General features: G+C 44.2%; 2 protein-coding genes across 2 annotated transcripts; one reads left to right on the top strand and one right to left on the bottom strand.

The window, feature by feature from the left end:
- Positions 1 to 3,530: 3,530 nt before the first annotated feature.
- Positions 3,531 to 4,685, top strand: LOC124656585. The gene has a single exon (XM_047195300.1). The coding sequence runs from the start codon at positions 3,531 to 3,533 to the stop codon at positions 4,683 to 4,685; it is 1,155 nt and encodes a 384-aa protein (XP_047051256.1).
- A 5,085-nt stretch (positions 4,686 to 9,770) lies between these two features.
- Positions 9,771 to 11,027, bottom strand: LOC124656584. Its single transcript, XM_047195299.1, has one exon. The coding sequence runs from the start codon at positions 11,025 to 11,027 to the stop codon at positions 9,771 to 9,773; it is 1,257 nt and encodes a 418-aa protein (XP_047051255.1).
- Between the last annotated feature and the right edge of the window lie 8,049 nt (positions 11,028 to 19,076).

Here is a 19,076-nt window from a genome sequence, read left to right as displayed (position 1 = left end):
TGCTTCTTCCATCCTCCACATCTTGCTCTCCCATGGATGATGCAAATTTTGATGATCATATTGTGCCTATTGTGTCCTCTAATACTGTGTCGCGGGATGGGGAAGCTGCAGGAGAAAATGGAACTGAAAACGGAGCTGAAATGGCGACAGAAACGGAAGAAAACTACACATCATCGCATGCTGCAGAAGAAGACGAAACCAGCGCTGAGCACGAGGAGGAACATTCCTCTGCTCCACCTAATCCCGAGGAGGATCCGCTGTCAGCCCCAGCATCTGCGGCAGGCGGGGCAAGTGGCCCTGCTCCCTCGCAGCCTGTGCACATGCACGACGGAGAGGAGATTCCCTCCTCGTGCTCCACGCCCACGCGCGCTCGCCACACGCCTGCCAGCTCTGCGCCCGCCAGCTCTGCCACGCGTCAGCCGTCGCCTGGCCAAGGATCCTCTGCACCAAAATCTGCAACTTCTGGTGGATCTTCTATGCCACATGATTCTGCAGAAGCTTCTGCTGGCTCGCCGTCTGTTTCGCCGGCGCAAAGTGCTGCACCACCGGCACCTCCATCTCCTATCCGCACTCGTTTACAGAGAGGTATAACAAAACCGAAAAAATATACTGATGGTACAATCCGCTATGGTATGTTGTCATCCACAGGTGAACCATGCACATTGGGAGAAGCTCTAGATGATGAAAATTGGCGGCTGGCTATGGAGGAAGAATACAAAGCATTGATGCAAAACAAGACTTGGCACCTTGTTCCTCCAAGCAAAAATAAAAATCTAATTGATTGCAAATGGGTTTATCGAATCAAGAGAAAAGCAGATAGATGGTGCAATTGACAGATATAAGGCACGTCTGGTTGCAAAAGGTTTTAAACAAAGGTATGGCATTGATTATGAAGATACTTTCAGCCCTGTGGTTAAAATTGCTACTATCAGAACAGTTCTGGCTCTTTCTGTTTCTCGTGGCTGGAGTCTAAGGCAGCTAGATGTCAAGAATGCGTTTCTTCATGGTATTCTGGAAGAGGAAGTATATATGAAACAACCTCCAGGTTTTGAGAATTCTCACACTCCACACTATATTTGCAAACTTGATAAAGCATTATATGGGTTGAAGCAAGCTCCTAGAGCTTGGTATTCTAGGCTAAGTTCTAAGCTTTGTGATCTTGGTTTTATACCTTCAAAGGCTGATACCTCATTGTTCCTTTTTCACAAGTCTGGCATTACAATGTTTGTGCTAATATACGTTGATGACATCATAGTAACAAGCTCTTCTGATCATGCTATTTCTGGTTTGCTTAAAAATCTGAATAAGAATTTTGCTATCAAAGATTTGGGAGACTTACATTATTTCCTTGGTATTGAGGTTACAAAGACACAGAATGGTTTGCTCCTAACACAGGGAAAATATGTTAAGGACCTGCTTCAGAAAGTCGGCATGCATGGTTGCAAGCCATCCCCAACACCATTGTCATCCACTGAACAGTTATCTCTTACAGCTGGTACACCTCTAGGTTCTGATGATAGTACTCAATACAGAAGCATTGTTGGAGGACTACAGTATTTGACATTGACAAGACCAGATTTGTCATACTCTGTTAACAAGGTTTGTCAGTACCTTCATGCTCCAACTACAGAACACTGGACAGCTGTTAAACGCATCCTCAGATATGTACAGCATACCTTGCATACTGGAATTACTTTTGTGAGATCATCCTCTACACTTCTTAGTGCCTTCTCAGATGCAGACTGGGCAGGATCTCTTGATGACAGGAGATCCACAGGAGGTTTTGCTATATTTTTTGGACCAAATTTGGTCTCCTGGAGTGCCAGGAAACAAGATACAGTATCTAGGTCAAGCACTGAGGCAGAATATAAAGCTTTAGCAAATGCTACAACTGAGATGATATGGGTTGAAAAGTTACTTGATGAACTTGGTGTTACATTGAAGAGCAAGCCATGTCTTTGGTGTGACAACTTGGGTGCTACTTACTTATCTGCAAATCCAGTTTTTCATGCTCGTACCAAGCACATTAAAATTGATTTTCATTTTGTTAGAAAAAGAGTTGCAAAGAATTTGCTAGCTATCAAGTTCATCTCAAGCAAAGATCAAGTTGCAGATGGTTTTACAAAGGCCCTTCCTGTCAAGAAATTAGAAGAGTTTAAGCGTAATCTAAACCTGTCTGTAGGTTTAGATTAAGGAGGGTGTTAGATGTATTTCTGTATGCCTGTATGTCGTAGGTATGGAGGAGTCCTCCACCCTACCGTACCCCTGTACCGATGATGGGCTTAGTCCCAAATATATAAACACGCAACCGTGTGGAGTCCAACACACGTTACACGCCAAAACCTAATACCATGAATAGTAGTCGTATCACGATAAAATTGGATAGGCATGCTAAGGAAACTTTCTCATCATAGTGGTCTTTAGAGAAATAAAAGGAAATATTTTGACAACAATTAGGAGGGTTTAACCGACACAAGATGTGTCTCCAAGAGATGTGAGAATAAAAGGATAGAAATATTTATTTTTTTGTTCGGGAGAAAGGGGTGAGGAAATATGTACATCAATTCGGGGATGATTGAGCTTGTCCGCCAAAACCTGTTGGGTATATTTCCAAACTGGGATGCCCTAATCTAGCTCATAATATCAACCAAACATATGTTAACCATGAAAAAATTGGATGTTCACATCTCACATGTGGGATAGCTAGTAAAGCAAACATATCCTAAAGCGTATATGCGAGATAAATTATAGCGAGTTGCACATCTATTTGTCGTGCTTGTGTCGAAATGCATTGTCAGCACTATCATGGTCATACATTCGTTGTCTTAATGAAATCATCGCCTTAATGACTTTATTTAACATGTATTTTGTAGAAAGCTTGTGTGCCCAAGGTATATGTTTTTGGAAATCTCAATACCATTGCAAGAGAGTATCTCTGGATGATTTTACAGTCGCCAACTTAATAACTTTAATTAACATGTACTGCTTCTGTTCCAAAATATAAATCTTTTTTAGAAAGCGTCTTTTCTAGCTTTCTAAAAAAGCTAATGTTTTAAAACGGTCAACTTAGTATCCCTCCGTCCATAAAAAAATGTCTGAGTTTTGTCGAAAGTTTGATGTATCTGAACCTATTCTAGCATCTAGATACATTCAAATATATCTGAAATTGAGACATCCTTTTATGAAGAGGGAGTAACTTTAATTAACATGTACTGCTTCCGTTCTTAAATATAAACCTTTTAGATAGTTAAAATAGCTTTCTAAAAAACATATTTTGAAATGTAGGAGTAGTAGGAGTTTTGGATGATTTTACAGTCGTCAAGCCGTACGGGAAACAGACAACAGTTGACATCAAACCACACCACCATTTCAAAATTCGAAAAAAGTTGGCCCAGAGCGCACCAGAAAGCCTGAACCAAACGTTAGATAAAAATCACACTTCGTCCAGAAGCCTCTCCAGTCCCAGATTTCAGACGCAAAACCAAAACCCCACCTTCGTCTACCTCCAGGGGCCGCCGGCGGAGCCCAAGATGGCGGCGACCATCGATGTCCTCGACAACGACGACCTCCGCGACATCCTCCGCCGTCTCCCCGCGGCCGACCTCCTCCGTGCCGCCCTCGCCTGCCACCGCTGGCGCCGCGTGGCCTCCCGTTGCTGCCCCCCCGCAGCCCCGCTCCTCGGCTACTTCTTCCACCCCACCAAGGACTCCGATCGAACCTGCTTCGAGGCCGTGTTCGACCCCCTCGACGCCTCCGTCCCGCGCCTCTCCCTCGACTTCGCCCCGGACGCCTCCAACTTCCAGCTCTACGACTCCCACCAAGGCCTCCTTCTCCTCGAACCGGCCGTCAAGCTCCCCAAGGGCATAATCCCCCGCTTCCTCGTCCTCGACCCGGCCACCCGCCGCCGCGTGCTCCTCCCGCCGCCCCCGCGCGACACGGTGCCCGACGACCGCATTTGGCGCACCTCCAGGTACTACATCGGCTCCGCGCTCCTCTCCCGCGCGCACCCCAGCAGGCTCTCCTTCGAGGCCATCTGCTTCGCCATCGACGACGGGCACCCGCGCGCCTGGGTCGCGTCCGTCGACGACGGCGACTGCCACTGGCGCGCGCTCCCGCGGGACGAGGATCTCCTGGTCGAATTCGACCCCTGGCTGTTCGAGAAACGCGGCGTGCACGCCGCTGGGAAGATCTACTGGCACATCTGCAACTCCTGGCGCGTGCTCGTGCTGGACCCTTCCACGCTCAGGTTCTCCTACCTGCGGGCGCCGGATGCGCTGGGCTGCGCCAAGTACCGCGTAGGGGAGACGCCGGAAGATGGGCGGCTCTGCATCGTCACCGACGCCGAGAGCCAGCTGCAGCTCTGGGTGCGCGGGCAGACCAGGTGGAGCGACAGGGGCTGGCTTCTCGAGAGGAAAATCGTCGACTTGCGCGTGCTCTGCGACATGATGCCTGGCCTGCCCAATCACCCCATGTTCAGGACCCTCAGCGTCTGGCCCAGCGACATGGACGCCGCCCGCTCCGGCAAGGTTTTCATCAGAACCATGGGGTACGGCCGCTTCTCCTTCCATCTCGATACGGCCAAGCTCGAGCGCCTGTCTACGGAAACCGGCATGGATTACGGACACCCCATCTTCGCCTACTTTCTCGCATGGCCGCCCGCCTTCCTTGCTCCCGATCAGTGCTGAATCCAGTTACTACTTGTAAGACCACCTTCCTCTCCTTTTTTTTGTTCACCAATGTTACTTGCTCTTATATATGCTAGTTATATCACATCTATTCTTTATCGAAAAAATATCACATTTATTCATGTGTTGTTCTTGCCTCGACAAGTTTGTTGCATGTGCATAGTACTACAAGTAGGAAAGACAACTGTATCCCAGCGAATAGGATTCTAGGATTTGTTGGGTTGGGTTATAGCCTTATAGGGAGTTCATCCTGCATCATACTCAAGTGATTGTGCTCAAAGCTGCAATAATGGGTGACAATCAAAACTAAGTATACTTTTGATGCTCTGAACTTCTCGTCACAATTACTGTTGTTTACCAAGTTTTTATGCTGGCAACACAAGAGATAATTACATGTTTGTTACTTCACTTATTTTTGCCGCATGGTTTATAGTCTCTGGTGGCTGGCAGCACAAGAGATAATTACATGTTTGTTACTTCATTTATTTTTGCCGCATGGTTTTTATATAGTCTCTGGTTTCTGCACATGTTCATGATCCTATCCTAGTGCTGTATTAGCATCCCATCTTTTCTCCATTTTAACTCTGAATTGTTGATAAACGTTTTGAATGAAAGTTTGACGCCATGCATTATTGTTACTTCAAGTGACTGATTTTATATACTCCCTCTGTTCCTAAAAAAAAGCTTCTCAAGTGCTGTTCTTGCCTCGACAAGTTTTTTGCATGTGCATTGTACCACAAGTAGGAAGCACAATTGTATCCCAGCGCATAGGATTCTAGGATTTGTTGGGTTGGGAGTTCATCCTGCATGATACTGAAGTGATTGTGCTCAGAGCTGCAATAATGGGTGACAATCAAAACTAAGTTTACTTTTGATATGTTCTGAACTTCTCGTCATAATTACTGTTGTTTACCATGTTTTTATGCTAGCAGCACAAGCCATAATTACATGTTTGCTACTTCACTTATTTTTGCCTCATGGTTTATAGTCTCTGGTTTCTGCACATGTTCATGTTCATGATCCTATCCTAGTGCTGTACTGCATCCCAGCGTTTCTCCATTTTACTGTCTGAATTGTTGATAAACGTTTTGAATGAAAGTTTGACGCCATGCATTATAGTAACTTCAAGTGACCGGTTTTATATAGTACTACTTGATAAGTAATCCTGTCACCGGGGCGGACATAATGTATATACCGGTAATTATCTTGCTTATGGGTCGTAATGTTTGTTTTGGCATAACAGTTCTGTCAATTGGGTTTGAGTTCGCTTACTCTGTTTGGTATGGAATTCTAAAATGCTGGGTGATTGTTATGCTGCTAATTCAGTGGGCTTGAGGCTTGTTGCAAGTTCTCCACTAGACTTAGCTAATCTTTCTGAATCTTATGCCTAAGAAATCAGCATCCTGAGCCATACGTTTAGTTTGTACCATAATGTGTTTGTTCTCTTAGATAATTCTGTTTCTGGTAGTGACTTGGGTAGTGTAGTCTTTATTACCCACGTTGATTTTCACACTGCCACACAGGGTGCAACTGTGTCTCTGCATTTTGCAGAATTTAGTCATTTAGAAGATCAAAGAGATTTTACTAGAAAGGATATAATTGGTGTCAAATATGCATATGACTATATATGGGTTGTTCATTGTGTCATTATTGGTAAATGAAATTGTAATGTTCACTCTATAAAATAAATCATTGGAGTCATTTTTGTGAACTTATTTATCTAAGTTTAGGAGATAGACGATCTAGTTTAATTTGCTTGTGATCATACCCAATAGATCCTAGTACAGTTGAATTATTACAATCTTTCATATACTGAGCTGTTATCCCGTTTCCAGTTCCAAACAATGTACCCATAAGCTTAATGTTCTGTTACAACTCCATTTTATTTTTTAACTAGTGGTTCTTCTTGTTTGCTCATATAAAATTCTGTCTGTTTGATTCGCTGCAAATTTGGTTGTTGACAATTCTGTCATTCTTATGATTTAGGGTGGTGACTTGCAACGCATTGGCGCAACTTTGTTTGGAGTCAGCTTGCATGCATCCTTCCATATCTAATTCTACTCACTACTTATGTGCTGCCATCTCCCTTTCAATCTGCACGCCGAGAAGCTCTGAGCATTGTGTGGTGTGTGCAGTATGAGACTATCTATCTGGTTTATTCATGCTATGTTATCTAAGCATCCTTTGGACAAGATGATATTTGGCCAGATGTACTGTCAAATTATGCTGAATTTGGACGAACCATGGTTTTGCTCGTATTCTGTAATATTTATCTTATTTCAAATCTAGTGTTGTTCCGCCGTGCCTTGGTATTTGAGTGTTTGGGCACTTATGATGGTCAAATTAATTGCTTGAATTTGTATAGCAAGCCATAGTTCAGCATCAAGCAATTGGGTAGTTCAAGGAGTGTTCTACAAACCTGGTGACATAGCTTGATTCTTCATTGCATTTAGCCTGTCTTCTGCAGACTATTAGGTAAGCAAACAATATTTTAAACCGCAAAACACTGATGTAGGGAGATAGATGAGCTGTTTAAATTGGAAGGCTTTCTTTAGCATAAAACTAGGATTTTCATTCTAACCTTTTTTTGCCCAGTCTCTCCAGCTATTTTTCTGTGGCTCATGCTGTAGATGCACTTTGCATCACCAGCGCGTCGCTGGATCACTTAAAAACAGATCACAATAAACAATGATACACAAGCACAACTGCAACCCATCGCCCATGCTGTGCGGCAGTGGTAAGATAAAGCAGATGAAATGCCGCAGTAGTGTTTGAAGCTGGTACCTAGTCAGACTCTGTTCGGGCACAACATGATTAATTAAAATTGCACCAACTTCTCTTTCTACATGTATGCAGGAGATGAGCTACACAAATGCCATCAAGCTAGAGCATTACAAACTAAGTTTGCCTCCCGCGGCAAATGAGAGCTATTTGATCGTCCATCACACAACCATGCAATTTAAGGAGTACTGAAACTAAGCTTGCGTCACGCGTGCAAATGAGAGCTATTTAATCGCCCATCACACAACCATGCAATTTAAGGAGTAGCAAATCATCCAAAAGTGCTACAAATAGCCTTTGCAAATATCATCCGGTTATAGAGGTGACACCGCTTTGATAGTCTTGAAGCATAACTAGGTAATCTTCTTCCTCTTGCGCTGTGTGAAGGTCCAGATGGAACTTTGGCCCAAAGATGAAAGGATGTGAGCTGACTTCAAACACCAGTTTCGGACTCAACACCCTGAATCACAGAAATGATAGAATTATAAGCCACAAAATTTCCCGTGCTCATACCATTGAAATACTAGGAACAAACTGGATGGTGGACGGTCACAAAACTAAACTCTTTTGTAACAAAAACAACTAAGCTCGCATATAAGATAATTTGAGACAGGCATCAGGAGTTGTCATTCCAATAGGAAATTCTGGAAAGAGTTTTCTGAGAGATTATAAGTATTCTGATGGACTGTAAAATGATGAGAATCACGAAAGAGTGTTCTATCCAGCAAATGGTTAGACTGAAAACAAATCAACAAGTAGACTGCTATTCCCAGCATATATAAGTAAGTATAATGACTGTTGACAGCATTTAATCTTTAGTAATGCTGTGATCACTTGGCACAGTAAGTAAAAAATGTCTGTTTTATTTGGTCTTGTTGTTACGGACCACAACAAACAAGTATATTTGATTCTATAAAAAACTGAAGGAGCATTCATCACAAATATATTTACATATTTACATCTATCTGCCCGGAGTTTTCATGGGTGGTTAAGAAATGCAAGAACATGTATTGTGCAAAAGTATCTACAGCTAAGATTCACAACTGGAAAACATGCTGACTTGTCACACATTTTACTTTCAAATCAATTATGTAAAAATTCACCTGCAGTAAAGTTAACAATTAATCACCTTGTTTCAAAAAAATATAGCAACTATCCCTGCATTTTTTTAATTTGGAGGGTAGGCTAACATGAAACACTTTATCGAAAAAAAACCTAACATGAAACAAGAAGAAGTGGTGTGCCCCGGCCAACGACTGTCTTTTAAAGGGACTAAGATGTCATCAAACGTCATTGTTTAATAGTGAAATCTTTGGATTGCAAAATATAGCATGTCAATATTTTTTTTCCGAAATGGATGTCAATATATATATAGGATTATGAATATGTCTAATAGCAGCTAGAGAGTGAACCAAGTAGAGGAAGTACAGGTCACTAGAATGGATTATCTCTGGTTATCTAAAACCTACCCAATCACTTCAGTACCCTAGATAGCTATCTTGCAAGATGGCTAGCTTAATAAATATATGTACATATTTACATCTATCTGCCGGAGTTTTCATGGGTGGTTAAGAAATGCAAGCACATGTATTGTGCAAAAGTATCTAGAGAGCTAAGATTCGTGTTGCAAGCAGAAAACATGCTGAGTTGTCACACATTTTACATTCAAATCAGTATGTAACAAATTTTACCTTCAGTCAAGTTAACAATTAATTAATCACCCTTATTTCAAAAAATATAGCAATTGCCCCTGCATTTTAGAATTTCGGAGTTAGGCTACTAGCTAACATGAAACAAGAACAAAGTGGTCTGCCCCGGCCAACGACTGTCACTTAGAGGGACCAATTAAGATGCCATCAAACTTCATCGTTGCAATTGTGAAATCTTTGGATTGCAAAATATGACATATCAATATATATAGGATTATGAATATGTCAAGGAGAAGCTAGAGACTGAGCCAAGCAGAGGAAGTACAGGGTCACCAGAATGGATAATCTGTAGCTATCTAAAACCTAGAGAAATGGAGCCCTGTCACTTCACAGTACCCTAGTTAGCTATGTTGCAAGATGAAATCCTTATAACTTTGCATATCCTAGAACAAACCGAAACATGTATTGTGTGATGCACTTGCAAGAAGCTACGTACGTACTCAAGGCATATATATGATCTCGGAAATTAAGCACAGTAATAAGCAAGCAACATATATGTGGGGATGTGAAAAAATATATATGTATATATGGCATCATGAAGCTAGGGAGAAGAGAGAAGTTGGGAGTGAGGTTTTACCAATGAATCAACGGAAATTCAGTAGTACTCGGGAGCGAGGAACGCAGGCGGCCACGCAAGGAAGTAGGCGCAGATTGGGTCCCCGTAGTCCTTGCCATCCGTCGTTGCAAGGCGCTCGATCTTGCCGGTGTCCAGATGTAACGAGTAGCGGCCGTATCCAAAGGTCCTGATGAAGGCCTTGCCGGTGCGGCCGGCGTCCATGTCGCTGGGCCAAACGCAGAAGATCCTCTGTGCCATGTCCGTGGGCAGGCCTGGAACCGCCTCCCACACTACGCGCATGTGCAGGATATCCCTCTCGACAAGCCACCCGTTGTCGCTGCACTTGTTGGCCTCGCCGCCGCGCACCCAGAGCTGCAGCCACGAACTGTTCGCCACGGCCAGGATGCAGAGCCGCCCGTCCTCCGGCGTCTCCCCGATGCGGTACGTGCAGTAGTGTTCCGCCAGCTCTGCCGGCGCCAGCAGGTAGGAGAAGCGCAGCGAGGCAGGGTCTAGCACGAGCAGGCGATCGGAGTTGCAGATGTGCCAGTACATCTTCCCGGCGGCGTGCACGCAGCGGCCCTCGAACCACTTGGGATGAAAATCGACCGCGACGTCCTCGTCCCGCGGGAGCGCACGCCAGCGGCACTCGCCGTTGTCGACAGACGCGACCCAAGCGCGCGGGTGCCCGTCGTCGATGGCGAAGCAGACGGCTTCGAAGCAGAGCTTGCTCGGGTGCGCGCGGGAGAGCAGCGCGGAGCCGACGTAGAACCTTGAGCTGCGCCAGCGGCGGTCGTCGGGGACTGTGTCGCGCGGCGGCGGCGGGAGAAGCACGCTACGGCGGGTGGCAGGGTCGAGGACGAGGATGCGGGGGATGATGCACTTGGGGAGCGACCCGGTCGGCTGCAGAAGCAGGAGGCCTTGGTGGCAGTCGTAGAGCTCGAAGCGGGAGGCCTCAGGGGCGAAGTCGAGGGAGAGGCGCGGCGAGGAGGCGTCGAGGGGAGCGAACACGGCGTCGTAGTGGACTGGCGCAGGTTCCTCGATCCCGATGGGCGGCGGGGGAGCGGTGTTGACGGGGTGGAAGAAGTAGCCGAGGAGGGGAGGGGCGCGGGGCAGGCAACGTGCGGCGACGCGGCGCCAGCGGTGAGAGGCTAGGGCGGCGCGGAGGAGGTCGGCGAGGGAGAGGCGGCGGAAGATGTCGCGGAGGTCGTCCCCAGTGAGGACGTCGATCGCCGCCCCCGAGTGTAGCTCCTCCGCCGGCGGTGGCGTCGGCACCGAGGTAGAAGACGGCCGGGTCATGTTCTCGAGAGAGAGAGAGAAGCTTTGGCTTGTAGTGCAAGGGACGAGTAGCAGAAGGCTGGAGGCTGCAGGAGCTTGTCGTTTCGGGCTCAGGCTTTGCGGCTTTGCCAAGGAAAAGCACCATGGGTGAACTCTTTTTGAATTTTGAAATGGTTTATGGCTAATTTCAGTCTTCTGTCTTGACCAAAAATCTTACAGAATGCCCGGTGATTGTCGTGCAAGTGCAAGGGAGGTGCAGTAGAAGGACTCAGGCTTTGGCCAAGGAAAATCACCATAGCCAACTTTCTTTTGAAATTAAAACGATATATAGCTGTCTACCAGCCCGTCTCATAGCGGTCCCGATAGCGTTTTGCGGGCCGGCAGCGAAAATGCGCTCACACCGCGCGCCCTAAATAGAGCTGGCGCTTTTTTGAGCCCAATAGAAGCGCCGGCAACTCCGTGCCGGCCCCATACGCGAAGGGCGCGAATCGAGCGCCGGCGCCTCGCGAGGCGAAACTTTTTGGGTGTGGGAGCCGTCAGTCAGTGACGCCAGGGCGCCGTGCGGGAGATTTTACCGCCACGACACCGAGCTGGAAACTCTCTCGCCACGACGCTGCGTGGGAGGTTTCCCGCCTCGCCGCCCGTCTATATTATCCCTCCTCCCCCGCCTCATTGGTGCAAAAATCTAAACCCTAAAAAATACCACAATGTTCGATTCATGGGAGGAGGCGGCACTAGAGGCGGCCGTAGAAGTCGTGGAGGAGGACCCGCAGCTCGTAGAGTACGAGGCGACCGTAGATGCCTTTGTCGCGGACGAGCCACATAACCAGGAGGTGGAGCGGCGGCAGCGCTGGTGGGAGGTGCGCCAGCGGGAGGGTGGGAGCAGCTTGCGCTGCGGTGGTTGATGCGGGAGGAGCAACAGCGTCAGGATGATGTCTACGAGCGGCGGCGGTTGGCGGAGATGCAACTTCGGCTACGGAGGCAGGAGTTGGATCACCGTCGGCGGCGGGAGGAGCTATAGCAGCAGCTGGGTCAGGAGGTGGTGGCCGCGGATAGAGCCGCCTACTTGACGTTCGTGGCGGAGAGAGCAACGGGGGATCGATGATGGAGGTGCAGCGGAGAGAGCGGGAGAGAGAGAGAGCATCGAGAGAGCAACAGGCGATCGTCCACCTCTATAGAGCCGGCTGACCAGTAGGTAGTAGGCTAGAGATGAAGCAGGTTTCACATGTCATCCGGGGTCGAGGAGTGAATAATGTTTTACTCGAATTTGCCGGTCCTCCTTCAATATATCTCACCTTTAGCGTGCACTGGTTCTTTGGGGTCTTAGTACGACGATTTACCGATCGTCTACTGCAAGAAAAAACTATACTACGACAGGTTTTGTCCAGCTTCGGTGATGGAGGGGCTAGGATGGCGGCGGGCCTTCGACTCGTGCTAGTGTTTGTAGTCATCGACTCATCGCTAGGTGTTCTAAAGACCAATTTGTAATTTTTATTACTTATTAGGTTCTTTGTAGTACTATGTTACTAGGGATGATTATCAATAGATCGGTGAAATGTTTTCGCAAACTAAATAAAACGTTGTTCGGGAAAGAAATAGAGGCAAGAGTTGATTCGTCCCATTTCCCGTGGATGAAGTTAAACAATGAGCTTTTGGGCATGCTTTCTTCAAGGAATTTTGGGATCTTGTAAAGTCTGATTACGGTCCCTAAACCCTATACACACCATGATTCGACTGGTTTTAGAGGCCGGTAGTGTATGGTGCCCACCAATTAAATAAGTTGTTTGAATAACCCGAAACAGATAAGACTACTCATAGTAGGAATAGCATAGGTAGTAACATTACACACTCTAAGACATTTTGGTGACATGACATGAACACCCAAGATAAGATGAGTCTAAAACATAATAAATAACACAATGCATGAAACCACACATAGTTATGATACGTCTCCAACGTATCCATAATTTCTGATGTTCCATGCTTGTTTTATGACAATACTTACATGTTTTGCTTGCACTTTATAATGTTTTCATGCATTTTCCGGAACTAACCTATTAACAAGATGCCACAGTGCCAGTTCCTGTTTTCTGCTGTTTTTGGTTCCAGAAAGGCTGTTCGGGCAATATTCTCGGAATTCGACGAAACGAAGACCAAACCTCCTATTTTCCCGGAAGCATCCAGAACACCGAAGGGGAGTCGGAGAGGGGCCAGAGGGCCACCAGACCATAAGGCGGCGCGGCCTGGCCTGGGCCCGCGCCAGCCTATGGTGAGGAGCCCCCAGGCACCCTACTGCGCCGCCTCTTCGCCTATAAAACCCCTTTCGACCTAAAAACGCAGGACCTCTTGACGAAACTCCGAGAAAGACTCCGGGGCGCCGCCGCCATCGCGAAACTCCGTTTCGGGGACGAAGTCTCGTTCCGGCACCCTGCCGGGACGGGGAAGTGCCCCGGAAGCCATCTCCATCAACGCCATCGCCTCCATCATGCTCCGTGAGTAGTTCCCCCATGGACTACGGGTTCTAGCTGTAGCTAGTTGGTATTCTCTCCCCCATGTACTTCAATACAATGATCTCATGAGCTGCCTTACATGATTGAGATTCATCTGATGTAATTGGTGTTGTGTTTGTCGGGATCCGATGGATTGTTACGTTATGATTGTCTATCTACAAAGTTTATGAAGTTATTGTTGCTGCAATCTTGATGTGTTTAATGCTTGTCACTAGGGCCCGAGTGGCATGATATTAGATTTGAGCTCTATACTTATTGCTTAGATTGTATCTACAAGTTGTATGCACATGTCTATGTCCGGAACCAAAGGCCCCAAAGTGACAGAAATGGGACAAGCTGGAGGGGAAGGCTTAGATATGAGGATCACATGTTTTCACGGAGTGTTAATGCTTTGCTCCGGTGCTCTATTAAAAGGAGTACCTTAATATCCGAGTAGATTCCCTTGAGGCCCGGCTGCCACCGTGCTGGTAGGACAAAAGATGTTGTACAAGTTTCTCATTGCGAGCACGTATGACTATATATGGAAAACATGCCTACATGATTAATGATCTTGATGTTACTGTCTTAATGCTATTTCAATCCTATCAATTGCCCGACTGTAATTTGTTCACCCAACACTTGTTATTGGAGAGTTGCCACTAGTGTAGATAGCTGGGATCCCCGGTCCATCTTTCATCATCATATACTTGTTCTACATGTCATCGGAAGTAGTATCAACTGTCTTCTGGTGCCATTGCTCTCATATTACTATTACTGCTGCTGTGTTACTGTTACTATTGCTCTCATATCACTGCTACTTTCACATCACCCCTGTTGCTAGTGCTTTTCCAGGTGCAGCTGAATTGACAACTCAGTTGTTAAGGCTTATAAGTATTCTTTACCTCCCCTTGTGTCGAATCAATAAATTTGGGTTTTACTACCCGCGAAGACTGCCGCGATCCCCTATACTTGTGGGTCATCAAGACTATTTTCTGGCGCCGTTGCCGGGGAGGCATAGCTCTACTCATAAGTTCACCTGGGGAGTACACTCTACCTCTCTCTCTGCTTTTATTTTGTTTTACTTTGTTTTGCTTAGTTTACTTTTGCCTAGTTTATTTGTGCTTAGTTTATTTCTGTCTTGTTTTATTTCTCTTAGTTTACTTTTGTCTAGTTTCTTTTTGTCTTGTTTTACTTTTCTCATATACCCAAAAATCCATAAAAATTTGAAAAATCGAAAAATTAAAATTTGTTGTTATGGGAGAACCTACAACCTACTTGGAGCTTATAGAATATTATAATAATTATAGAGAATCAAGAACTGGTAAAATAATGAGTGCTGTGATAGAAAAATTGAATACAATTGCTAGAATCTTGCTTAGACGCCATGATATAAACTGTTGCTCTCAACAGGATACTAAACATCTTAAATTTCAATGTGGCTTTAGTGAGGAATTTTTTATTAAGAACTATAATCGGAATTGCTATATTCATTATGGGTTCGAAGAGGTAGAACAATTTGTCTTATTTATGGGAGCCTCCGAGATAGAATCCTTCATGGTTGAGAATTATGAAACTTATGCTATTTGTAAGGACCTTAAAGATTATGTCTCTACTATCCTTAATTCTTGCATAGAATGCTACAGTAGGAATCCTTATATCCTTGATTATAAAGAGAGACACATTAATGCACAAGAATGCACTCACAATTTGCAGGAACTCGTGGAAGAAGAAATTGATGAACCCGAAAGCTCATTGGATGAAAAAGAGGAGGAAATTGATGAACCCGAAAGCTCATTGGATGAAAAAGAAGAGGAGAGTGACGAACAAAAGGAGGAAGAATGGATTAGCTACCCATGTCAACCTTCTAATGAGAGTAACTCTTTATCTCTTACACTATTTGATTGTCCTCCATGCTTACCGGAAGAGGTTGAATGTTATGTTCCCGTGGATTCTCTTGAAATAGTACCTATGAGTAATACTTGTGAGAATGATTATGCTACTGTTATCTATGATAATCCATGCTACTTTGATAAATCTTATGATAATGCTTTGTTTGTGCCTCGATGTCGAAATGCATGGTACTAAAGAATTTTGTTTGGCAAATGTTTATGATAAAGCTCTAGATGATGGTCCTATGTTACTTGATAATATTAATTGTACTACTAATGAAAATGGGATTGGAGAGTTCTTTACTTTATCTATGAGTCCCATATCTCTTGAGATTGATCAATCATCTTGTTATGCTATTGATAAAAGTGTGTTCGAAAGTTTTGATCCTACTATATTTGAGCTTGATAAAAAGTATGTGCTTATGAATCATGAAAAGTATGCTGCATGTGATAGTTATATTGTTGAGTTTGTTCATGAAGCTACTGAAAATTATTATGAGAGAGGAAAATATGGTTGTAGAAATTTGCATGGTACTAATACACCTCTCTATATGCTTAAAATTTTAAAGTTACACTTGTTCTATCTTCCTATGCTTGTTACTTTGCTTTTCATGAACTTGTTTATTTACAAGATTCCTTTTCATAGGAAGCATGTTAGGCTTAAATTTTTTTTGAATTTGCCTCTTGATGCTCTCTTTTGCTTCAAATACTATTTCCTGCGAGTGCATCATTTAAAACTGCTGAGCCCATCTTAATGGCTATAAAGAAAAGAACTTCTTGGGAGATAACCCATGTGTTATTTTGCTACAGTACTTTGTTTTATATTTGTGTCTTGGAAGTTGTTTACTACTGTAGCAACCTCTCCTTATCTTAGTTTTTTGTTTTGTTGTGCCAAGTGAAGCCTCTAATCGAAGGTTGATACTAGATTTGGATTTCTGCGCAGAAACAGATTTCTATCTGTCACGAATATGGGCTGTTTTATCTGTAGGTAACTCAGAAAATTATGCCAATTTACGTGCGTGTTCCTCAGATATGTACGCAACTTTTATTAGTTTTGAGTTTTCTGATTTGAGCGACGGAAGTATTTATTTAAAATTCTTCTTTACTGGCTGTTCTCTTTTGGCAGATTCTGTCTCTGTTTTTTGCATTGTCTCTTGTGGACTTTAAGCGAGGTTTTCTAGACGTGGAGAGCTGTAGCTAATGTTTTATTGAGTTCTTGCAATGTGCCACTACAGGACCACGGTGGATTCAATTTTTTTGAGTACTAACCCCTCTAATGAAGTTTATGAGAAGTTTGGTGTGAAGGAAGTTTTCAAGGGTCAAGAGAGGAGGATGATATATGATCAAGAAGAGTGAAAAGTCTAAGCTTGGGGATGCCCCCGTGGTTCATCCCTGCATATTTCAAGGAGACTCAAGCGTCTAAGCTTGGGGATGCCCAAGGCATCCCCTTCTTCATCAACTTATCAGGTTTCTTCTATTGAAACTATATTTTTATTCGGTCACATCATATGTGCTTTACTTGGAGCGTCTGTGTGCTTTTATTTTTGTTTATGTTTGAATAAATTCGGATCCTAGCAATCCTTGTGTGGGAGAGATACACGCTCCGCTTTTTCATATGAACACTCGTGTTCTTCGTTTTACTTTTAATGTTCAATGATAAAAGTTGGAAGCTATTGCACTTATTTATATTTGGTTGAAAACAGAAAATGCCTCATATTGTCTTGGGTAATTTGACACTTGGCAATTGTTTTGAGCTCTCAAGTAGATCATGATTAAGTTTTTTTTCATGTAGTTTAAACCTATTAGTGGAGAACTACTGTAGAGCTTGTTGAAATTGGTTTGCATGATTGGTCTCTCTTAAGGTCTAGATATTTTCTGGTAAAAGTGTTTGAGCAACAAGGAAGACAAGTGTAGAGTATTATAATGCTTGCAATATGTTCTTATGTAAGTTTTGCTGTACCGGTTCATACTTGTGTTTGCTTCAAACAACCTTGCTAGCCTAAGCCTTGTATTGAGAGGGAATGCTTCTCGTGCATCCAAAACCTTGAGCCAAAACCTATGCCATTTGTGTCCACCATATCTACCTACTATGTGGTATTTCCTGCCATTCCAAGTAAATACTTCATGTGCTACCTTTAAACCTTCAAAATGCTTCTCAATTTGTGTTGATGTTTTATAGCTCATGAGGAAGTATGTGGTGTTTTATCTTTCAACCTTGTCATTTACTCTTGATAGACTCTCACCAATGGACTAGTGGCTTCATCCGCTTATCCAATAATTTTGCAAAAAGAGCTGGCAATGGGGTTCCCAGCCCCAATTAATTAACCTTCATTAATAATTCTCTTCACATGTTTTGCTCTGATTCATCGAGTAAGCAACTTAATTTTGCAAATAGACACTCCTTCATGGTATGTGAATGTTGGAAGGCACCCGAGGATTCGGTTAGCCATGGCTTGTGTAAGCAAAAGGTTGGGAGGAGTGTCATCCATAAATAATAAAACTAAAGTACATGTGTAAACAAAAGAGAAGAGGGATGATCTACCTTGCTGGTAGAGATAATGTCCTTCATGGGAGCCGCTCTTGAAAGTCTGGTTGATGAGGTAGTTAGAGTGCCCACTACCATTCGTTGACAACAACAAACACCTCTCAAAACTTTACTTTTATACTCTTTATATGATTTCAAAACTTAAAAAGCTCTAGCACATGATTTAATCCCTGCTTCCCTCTGCGAAGGGCCATTTTTTTACTTTATGTTGAGTCAATTTACCTACTTCTTTCCATCTTAGAAGCAAACACTTGTGTCAACTGTGCATTGATTCTTACATACTTGCTTATTTGCATTCATCATACTACTTTGTGTTGACAATTATCCATAACATATGCATGTTGAAAGTTGAAAGCAATTGCTGAAACTTAAATCTTTCTCTGTGTTGCTTCGATGCCTTTACTTTGAACTTATTGCTTTATGAGTTAACTCTTGTGCAAGGCTTTTGATACTTGTCTTGAAAGTACTCTTCATGAAAAGTTTTGCTATATGTTATCTATTTGTTAGCAACTATAGATCATTGCCTTGAGTCACTTCATTCATTTCATATGCTTTGTAATAGTATGATCAAGGTTATGTAAGTAGCATGTCACTACAGAAATTATTCTTTTTATCGTTTACCTACTCGAGGACGAGTAGGAACTAAGCTTGGGGATGCTGATACGTCTCCAACGTATCCATAATTTCTGATGTTCCATGCTTGTTTTATGACAATACTTACATGTTTTGCTTGCACTTTATAATGTTTTCATGCATTTTCCGGAACTAACCTATTAACAAGATGCCACAGTGCCAGTTCCTGTTTTCTGCTGTTTTTGGTTCCAGAAAGGCTGTTCGGGCAATATTCTCGGAATTCGACGAAACGAAGACCAAACCTCCTATTTTTCCCGGAAGCATCCAGAACACCGAAGGGGAGTCGGAGAGGGGCCAGAGGGCCACCAGACCATAAGGCGGCGCGGCCTGGCCTGGGCCCGCGCCAGCCTATGGTGAGGAGCCCCCAGGCACCCTACTGCGCCGCCTCTTCGCCTATAAAACCCCTTTCGACCTAAAAACGCAGGACCTCTTGACGAAACTCCAGAAAGACTCCAGGGGCGCCGCCGCCATCGCGAAACTCCGTTTCGGGGGACAGAAGTCTCTGTTCCGGCAC

Source organism: Lolium rigidum, chromosome 5, assembly GCF_022539505.1.
Source record: "Lolium rigidum isolate FL_2022 chromosome 5, APGP_CSIRO_Lrig_0.1, whole genome shotgun sequence".
Taxonomy (NCBI): Eukaryota; Viridiplantae; Streptophyta; class Magnoliopsida; order Poales; family Poaceae; genus Lolium; species Lolium rigidum.
The sequence above is the reverse complement of the archived record's forward strand: the minus strand, read 5'-3'. Positions and strand labels throughout refer to the sequence as shown.

What these genes read in the sequence shown, in the direction of transcription:
- LOC124656585 (XM_047195300.1), top strand. Translation starts at nt 3,531, where the DNA reads ATGGCGGCGACCATCGATGTCCTCGACAACGACGACCTCCGCGACATC.
- LOC124656584 (XM_047195299.1), bottom strand. Translation starts at nt 11,027, where the DNA reads ATGACCCGGCCGTCTTCTACCTCGGTGCCGACGCCACCGCCGGCGGAG.